General features: G+C 31.9%; 1 protein-coding gene across 3 annotated transcripts; it reads right to left on the bottom strand.

Annotated features, from left to right (window-relative positions):
• Positions 1-2,076: 2,076 nt before the first annotated feature.
• On the bottom strand, positions 2,077-7,542 carry LOC139488735 (uncharacterized). Of its 3 annotated transcripts, none has more exons than XR_011656071.1 (3): positions 6,337-7,512; positions 4,227-5,739; positions 2,077-3,600 (listed from the first exon to the last, which is right to left on the bottom strand). XR_011656071.1 is itself a non-coding variant. In XM_071274564.1 (3 exons), the coding sequence occupies exons 1-3, from the start codon at positions 7,419-7,421 to the stop codon at positions 2,957-2,959; spliced, it is 1,611 nt and encodes a 536-aa protein (XP_071130665.1). In that variant the 5' UTR covers positions 7,422-7,542; the 3' UTR covers positions 2,077-2,956. The 3 variants fall into 3 exon arrangements, 2 of the variants coding, with proteins under 2 accessions (XP_071130665.1, XP_071130664.1); XM_071274564.1 differs by having other exon boundaries at positions 4,227-4,400; positions 6,629-7,542; XM_071274563.1 differs by having other exon boundaries at positions 4,227-4,406; positions 6,629-7,541.
• Positions 7,543-9,371: the final 1,829 nt, after the last annotated feature.

Raw genomic sequence — 9,371 nt, forward strand, 5'->3', positions numbered from 1 at the left:
CTTTTTTTTTTAGATCGTAGTATGTTCATGTAATTTTATTAGCACTTAAGTATGTTGATCGAGGTTCTAAAGGGCATATCACATACAATATTGCTGGAATAAAAGTATCACATTCATTAGATTGTTTACTTGTTGAAGAATGATTGTTTTGGTGTTTTAATGCAATTTTTAAGCACCGCTTTTGGGCTATATCGTGGCACATTTTTACACAGAACATCAATGTTATATTCAATTTAAACGTTAACAGATTCTTCTAAAGCAAACCATATCTGCACTTCACATGACGTGGCTGTAAATGCTGGTGTTTTATCAAATGTGACATACCAAATTCGATTTATCGCCGAATTTGCAACTAGATGACTAATACGTCGGGTGTTACAGTTTCAGCAAATTCAGCTTACCCGTTTGTAGCACCTGCACTTGCGCTCATCCGAGTTATGGATGTGATTTGTGTTGCTCAGTCTTTGGTTTTCTATGTCGTGTTTCATGTACTAGGGTTTGATATATAATAAGTTTTCATTAGAAGCCATACATAAAATCACATGACAAAAATACTGAATTCCGAGTACAATTCAATCGGAAAGTCCCTAATCACATTGTAAAATCAAATGACAAAACACATCAAACGAATGGACAACAACTGTCATATTCCTGGCTTGGTACATGCATTTTCAAATGTAGAAAATGGTTAATTGAACCTAGTTGTATAGCGCTAAACCTCTTACTTGTACGACAGTCTCATCAAATCCCGTTATATTTACAAAGATGCGTGAACAAAACAGACATAATAAATATAATAGTCAAAATATGGGTACAGCAGTCATCACTGTGTTACAATCTTAAAACAAACAGTTTTACAAAAAAGCACAAAATCATCTATCAAATTAAAAACACATAAGAATCTATCTAATTAAAACACATTCATTGCTTCGTGTGTCTGACGTCAGAAAATTGAAACGCCACATATGAAGAAATTTTGTCTTTCAATGTTTATTAAAAAGAATTACAATTTCACGTGGGGAAGGTTGGCATACAGGGTTAAAAAACAAAAGTATGTTAGAACTAATTTCAGAAATAAACCAAGATTTAAAATTGTACAGAAGTTCTTTAGAATTTTTAAGAATCCACAAATGGTGAATACCACTACGCGATAAAATTATTTTGTCGTTTGTCGTTCAAAGTATTTACTAATTTATAATAGAACTAATAACATAATCACTTATAAAGAACAATTATTATTATAACATAATGACGGGATCTTATAAAGTACATAGTCACGTTGTAAGAACCAAAGAAGCACAAAAAGTCGCATATACAAAACACACCAGCAAAAATGAAAGATAATACAAACACATTGACGGGATGTAACGAGCCACGTCAAATGGATATCACAGAAAATAAACCAAACACTTTTAAATTTCTTCTCTATTCGTATTCGATTATTTGATTGCAATAAATGGAGTTATTAAATGATATTCATGAGCAAATAAGCCCTAATACGGATCGATAAAGCAGCATGTGCAATACTGCAAACGTTCCACTGTCGATATAAATCAAGATTTAATATTGCTCTTCGAACAGGGCCAATACGAAAACAAAAACAGGGCAAATACAGAAAAAACTCGGAAAATGCCGTATTGGCCTCTAGGGCTAATACAGGACGTTCACCTCTGGTTTACAATTTTCTACGGGTCTAGAGGCCAATACAGCAAGCATTGAATCTATACCAGTGCTAATACAGAAACAGCCAGTTAATAACAATATAAAACATGTAAATGTTTAATTGTGATAAACAATAATGATTGCAATATCTTTACAGGCAAGACATGTCGTATGAAATTTTCTAGTATTTTTTAATGACAGAGTCATACTGTATCTTTTAAATTGAAAGAAAGACAACCCAAAATAATTCAAGAAAATATACAGATAAAAGTATCTGATATGAAAAAAGCGTTGATTTTTGTATGCATGGACGATGTCAACAAAGATATCCACATTTAATAAAGAAATATATATTTAAAAATTCCCTTTTTGGACCGAAATTACTTACAAAATACAATAAATAGAAATTCTGTATTCTTTTCAAAGATACTTTGATTTTATTGATACATGAATAGGGATATGATAATATTAATGTACAGAATTAAGATGTAATGTCATTTTGGCGGAAGTCATTTAGATATCATTAATGAAATATGATTGAAAAATAATTTGATTGATTGGGTGTTGATGTTTAACCCTATGTGTAACTCTTGTTGTTGTTGTTTTTTTCAAGGTAAGTTTTTTTTATTGGGAAAGGAACCAAAAGTACGCCCAGAATTAACTTCCTCCAGCAGGAAATAATGGAAATTTCTTATAATTGATTAAAAATAAAACAGTTGCTGCAATGTATGTGATCTAAATGCAATGCAACTAAAATCTCGATCTTTCGTAGGTTGCGTTGAATTACATGAGTAATACGAAAATTGCACCATTTATAGAATTGTAAGTTGATTTTCAAACAGCTTACACCAAACGTTTTGATTGGTTACCATGGTCCGAATCTATAAATGTTCAACCTATACCATTATTTCGATTTAGGAGAGCACACAAAAACATTTTCCGAAGTTAAAAAAGATGTCAACAATTAAATTTAAATCAACGACAAAATTGTGTGTTATAATTCAGAAGTGTGCACTTGATACCAGAAAAGTCAAGGTTAATCGTCCTCCGAAGACCCGCTGGCCGGATATAACTCTATTGTCTAATGAATGATGTTGTCTTTATTTACATTTTTTTCAATTGCTCCTAAAACATGCCTGAATGTGGGGCTTTTGCAGTAGGTTGTCTATATACTAGTACTCTAAAATAAACTGTATCCGTATTTCCTGCTTTTATTCATATATTAAATGAATCATGATAAAAAAAAATATATTCTTCTTAATGTATAAAGAGCCATATATCTTCATGACAGAACTTATGAGTTTGTGACGTCTTTACTGTCTAAAATTTGGATTTGAACGTCAAGTAAATTACTATGATAAACTCCAAATACAGGACATAGTTCTTTACCAGAGACAACATTTGCGAAAGAAATATTTGAATAAGGAGCACCCAAATCATGTAACTGAAACGTGTTATTTTGTCTGTCTACAACCAAGACAAAAGTACCATTTTTTTGCAATCCGACATTATTACGACTAAAGAAGATATTGTCCTGCAAGTTTTCCATGTGTTTTGAACGTAAGCAGATGTTATCGTTATCATCTCCACATCTGGCAAGAGCAAAGGACCAACCATTTCTCTGTACATTTCCAACAAAAAAATCCTTGTCTATTTCACTCCGATCTGCAACTCCAATCTCTAATATCAAATTAGTGAATGATAAAACGTGATAAATTGTATATTTATAAGCAACTTTGAACCAGACTTTCTTCTTTCCTCCGAAACAGCGGTTTGCGATTACACCACTGTACTTTTGCAGGGACTTATCTCCGCCAGAGGACCGTTTTCGTGTTTTTGAAGAATATCTGTTGCTAAGTATACTGTTATCGGTTGACAAAAAACCACGAGAATTTAGTGTAGCTGGGTCAAAATGCATGTCAAAAGCTGGTGCTGGTGCTGAAATATATAAATCATGTTAAGTGAGTTACCGAAATTGCCATCTTGAAATTGGGTTTATTAAGGTGCATGTGGACCCAATGGCTAAAATGTCTGCATTTTCACCTCAAAATTCACTCTGAGAACAGACGAACTTGTGCATCTGGAAAAGTTTTAAGTCATAACATGCCCTTAGGCCTAGCTAGATAGAACGAAAATGCATTGTATATTTTTAGAAATTGAAAACCTTAACTGGATTTTACAGGTTATCTTTTTTCGTCCCTGCAGAAGATGATAAATAGACAAATAGTTGAATTTTACTTGATATGGTCCACTCAGGTACACATGTACAGTTTAAATTACCAATTATTGTCAGGTATTGAGTAACCATACATACCATAATTAGTAGACTTAATAATAAGGCTGCCTACTCTCACGATTTTTTTTTGGTCATTTTTATCAAGCACCATTATGATAATGTCAGAATGTTGCATTCATTAGACTCGATGGAAAAAAAAAATTAAAAGAAAAAATCCCTTCCTACCTAAACTAACTTTTTTTATGTCACTGGAACCACATATACTATTCATGTGACCTAATATTTTCTTTACTTTTAATTGTAACGTTGAATATTTTTTTTATTTTACCTTGACATCCAGCGACACCTAGATTGCAACTTTTCGTTTGATTTTCAGTTCTGGGTAAACATCCTACTGGTACACCTGTGTTTTCCCTGGTTCTATGCTGTGTGTCATTTCCACATAAAACACTACAATCCGACCATTGTGTCCATGGCGCCCATACACATGATAAGTTATTACCTGTCCCTACAATATACATAACCATTATTATGTATGGAGGAGTAATTTAGTTAAAATGAATCACGTTAAAACAAAGTTGATATTAAGATACAATGAATACAACGTTTTGAATATACTTTTTCATATTATAATAAGCGAATATGCGGACATATCACACAGTTTGAATGACAATGAGTTTGAATATCCCGTTGGTATTATTTGATCCCCTAGGTACATACGATAATGTAGCAATAACCCAACAATGGAAAATTTTGATACAAACACAGACAAATTAATTTATTATTGCTTAAATAAAGCAAAAGTGTTGCAAATGTCAAGGTTTTAGAAAAACTATACACAAGATATCTTCTCTTATAGCACTTTAATTCCAAATCCCCTTTCAACTACGCGTTCTTATATATGTATTTGGCTAGCTACCCTAAGTTTGTCATCGAAATATAAGCATTGAATTTCTCTTGACTACTCGAACACACATTTGTCTCGTTATAAAACAGATCAAAGATTCAGTTCCCAAAGTTTACTGTCACTTTCATGCTGAAATTGAAGCTGTTGTTGTCCACACAAGTCAATAGGGCAATTGAATGATAATTTTTCTAACGAACATACAAGACTAATGCCGCTTTCTGCAGTTCTGTCAATTTGAAAAAAAATATATATGTTTTAATAAAAAAAAAAACATTTTTATTTCGAATGACACATTTAATTACTGTAGGTGTGTGTCACTGTTAAAGCCCACAATTCCATTTAAGTCGACAACAATTTTCCGCAAAAGTCCACAACGCCGTTAAAGTCCACAAAATTTCCACTAAAGTCCACAAAAGAAAAAGAAAACACCGTTAAAGTCCGCAATAACAAGTTCCACATAGGTGCAATTTTCGGGGGATGCTTCACATCGAGTTTTTACCGGGAAATGTTTCTATTTAAAGAATCGATCACTACATGTATGTATACAAATTAATACACCTTACACAAGTGTCGTAATCCTGTTGCACCGTAGGTTAGTACTTGCTTTCCGGTATTGTGTAAGTAAGTCCGATATCTTTCTAACGCGCAGACAAATATAAGTTGTTACTTTCTATAAGAAGTATTAATAAGGTGTAGGTTTACATAAAAAAAATTGCTAACTTTTTACAAAGTAGAAAAGTAAAAGACAGAAAATCTACATATATTGTTACATACGAGTATTCCTTGACCAAATATGAATCTTGTTAATACGTGTAAAATGCTTTGGAAAATTATGTTAGATGGTTGGATACCTGTGTATCGTTCAATCAAAAATAAAATAAGAAACATTATTGCTCCTGGTTTATGTTGATGATAAAACCTTTAACTATTATAACTTAAGGGGGTATGGGTGTCTTCCTCCATCTTGGATTGTAAAAAACAGAGAATCAAAGGTCCAGATTTTCCATCAAGTTAGCAAAATTTGATGCAGGAATGCAGATGTTTAATGTACATTTTCATTTAAAAGTACCAATTTATAAGAATATTACTTCGAAATATTGATATTTTTGCAAATGTTAATTATTTTTGGTTGTTTTTTTTTTTTTTTTTAATTGGCATTTTAAGGGGAGGTAACTCTAAAAAAGTGCATTTTCTGAAGGATTCTGTATGGAATTTTCCTATTTTGTATTTTAGCCGGAAAAAACGTACGGTGACCCTATCTTTTCTTTTGATATTCTCAAAGCAGTGTCTAAAAGCTATCTTTTCCTGAAGTATTTAACAATTCTATCATTTTGTTTAGTTTCTAATCACAAAATGGTTTTTTTTCCTGTATAATCTATACAAAATGTGTTATTTTGTCCCGTCCTGTAGCTTGAGAAAATGCGCGGTGACCTATCATTTTTATTATATTTTTCAACATGTATCAATAGATACAACGTTTTGGCAAAGTATGAACAAATTCTATCATTTTTATTTTAGACTCCCATACCACCTTAAGCGAAACAGCATGATGGTTTGATATGTATTTTGGTTTTAAACTAATAACAAGCACACATGTTTGACACCGCTGATGGTCAATTAAACATTGTAATATGTTTATTTATAAGCAACTACGTATTCTGTTGCATTAAAAAATAAAAAATAAAATACACCAAGAAGCAAAACAAACTTATTACTTCGTACCATTTTAAAATATTCATGCACAAGAATTTCCAAACGTTACACCATTATTTCCAAAAGGCTACTGAAGTAACCCGAAGTCTTAATATATTTATAAACTTTACCATTCCCTGGCGATATACTGTACCCACTATCATCATCTTGGATTTTCTTCCTGAGTACAGCGAAGACTATTATTGCAAATATAACACCACCAAATATAATACCGAGCAGAAAAGATGCGATATGCTTGCAAGTCTGATATTTTGCAGTTTTATCCTTCTTGTCCTTTTTATTTTGAGTTTTTCTTGGAAATGAAGCATATGCATAACTTCGTTCTTGTTCAAGATCAATGTTTTCCATGTCATATAAAGGACTACAATAAGAATGCTCAGACTTTTGTGACGCATGGAAAGTTCCAATTGCGTTTATTTCTAAAATGGGTTCTCCTTGTCTTCTTTCTTTGCTTTCAACGCTTCGTGGTTGGGAATTGTCTCCAATTTGTGATTTTTTCAAGATATCATATGACTTGTCTTGTTCACGTGTACTATTTAACGTTTCATAACCTGGAATCTCTTTTACTTTAATGTCGTTTTGTCCTATTTTACCACAAGCTTTGCTCATGGAACTTTGTTGTGTGAAATACTCTCCTTTCTCTTTATTTTGCAATGTATCATAAACGTTTTGGCATTGGCTAGGTTTACTATTTAGTCTTTCGTACGGAACGCTTTCGTCGGTTTCCTTTTTACTATGGTTCATTATCTTGCTGCATTTGCTCTTTTCCTTCGAGTTTTCTACAATCTGTGCATTTTGTAAAGTATCGTAATTGCGGTTATAGTCCGATTTACTTTCCTTTTTCAATCTCTCATACATCTGAATACTATTTGATGGATTTATAGGTGAGCCCAAGGCAGCCATTTTATACTACGGACCGTTTTTGTTTTCAGATAAATGTTACAGCTTGTATCAAATACACATATGCAGTACGTCTCTTTAATGCAGCTTTATTACATATGTATATACATGTATATATTTATACTCAGGTTCTTTAACCACAAAGGAAATTCATTTCTGTATCGTGTATAGTTGTTCACGGATACATAATTTAATAACAAAAATAACGATTGTTTGATTTCGTGTTCACATTTAAACTGGGTTAATTTCATTGGTCAATTCGTTTGACGTTTTTTTACAAGGATATAACTGATATGATCAATAAATGAGCTGCCGTGAACTTTGTGGTGTACTCTAAGGCTATACGACAATTTTCCATCCATTGAAACATAAATCAACTTTGTTTCAAGCTTTAGAATCTATCTGAGAGAAGAACGAAAGAAAAATAAGGTAGTACTCTGTACTACTTACCAATGTTAGCCATTTTGATATCAACTTTCTATCTCATAAGCTGTCAGTAAGATTATTTCAGTTAGTTTTCAAAACATGTTTGCCCTATAGAGATGATGTTTTTACGCTTTTATCTTCACTGGTACAACTTCAATTGCATAAGGACACAAAAATATGAAAATTACACATATCATTTGTCAAAGTATAGTTTTGTGGTTTCTCTGATACAAAACTAATTGGATAACTATATTTGGTGAGTGAAGTGATTATAGGTTGTAAATACAGCTGTTTCTAAAAACACACCTCTTTTGGGGAATCTTGAATATTCATAGAAAATTAATTTTGTTTACATGCTGGTTCCCAGTTATGCTCTCTGTGTTCCATCTCACAGAGACATAACTTGTGAATGTTACCAGTAAATAAACATGTGCATATTGTTTACATTGAAATATGTGGTAACCTTTCATTCGAGGTAGTAGTAGTTAAGAAAATTAGTTTTAGTTTAAACTCTAGAAGTTCAGGGAATATAAACGTTGAAAATATGCCGCACAGCCCTATATTTTGACCTTTGAAAAAGCTTGTGGTGCATATGAACTTTCAATTCTAGGATAAGATTTTTTTCAAAACTTCATAGTAAAAGTGGAACAGTTTAGCCGTTAAAGGAGTTCCTATGATAAATGAATTGTCAATATTTACAGAAATTCAACCTATAAGGTGCCCCTGTCTATCTGAAAGGATTAACATGAGTATTCCCACATTTACATGGGTTACTGGTAATGTTAATTTTGTGTCAAACTTTTTCATTATGACTTTCAACATAAATCAATCAGATCAGTGAGTTAAGCAAAATATTTCAGCGTGTGTACTCTTGTTAAAATTCTCAGCATATACATGCTATCAAAATTCAGTTAAGAAGCTGAACTCTTTTCTAAAGACTTCATAATAGTGTATTGGACAAAAGATCGTAGACAGGTATGGACAGTTTACACGATATACACCTATGTTATCGTCTAGCTACATGGAGAACGCATGCATTTTTAATCCAAAATGGAAAAACAAAGAAGCCCTCGAATTACTTCTCTAATTTTTAAATATTTGTCAATGATTGGATTAGGGTTAACAGAAAATGAAACAAAAGGAAACATTGCAGTAACTAAGATGGAACCATTACAAGAACTTGTTTATGTATAAATAATATAATGAGGGAAACCCCAGTACATTTTTGCATTAAAAAATATAAATAAAGATACAAGCAAACGAAATCATTGTTTTGATATTGAGAGTTAATGTCTACTTTATGCTCGTTAGTAGTTTTATCTTTTTTTTGAATTCACATTTCTGAGTATTTTAAAAGTCTAACAGATATGGATTAATTTGTATTAACAATTTGATATTATTAAGATTTTATGTTTTCATATGCAAAAAAGTCTCTTTTTGGTCAAATATGGCCGCTATCTCTAACAAATCGTATTTGTTATTACTAAATAATTACATTAGATGTATGTTTCATTATAATACGTTATT

This window comes from Mytilus edulis, chromosome 9 (genome assembly GCF_963676685.1).
Source record: "Mytilus edulis chromosome 9, xbMytEdul2.2, whole genome shotgun sequence".
Taxonomy (NCBI): domain Eukaryota; kingdom Metazoa; phylum Mollusca; class Bivalvia; order Mytilida; family Mytilidae; genus Mytilus; species Mytilus edulis.

Bases quoted from the DNA above. Each gene is read 5' to 3' on its own strand.
- LOC139488735 (XM_071274563.1), bottom strand. From the start codon at position 7,421: ATGGCTGCCTTGGGCTCACCTATAAATCCATCAAATAGTATTCAGATG. The intron at 4,407-6,628 runs GTAAAGTTTATA...TGTATATTGTAG, and splicing joins CAGTATATCGCCAGGGAATG to GGACAGGTAATAACTTATCA. The intron at 3,601-4,226 runs GTAAAATAAAAA...TATATATTTCAG, and splicing joins AGGTGTCGCTGGATGTCAAG to CACCAGCACCAGCTTTTGAC.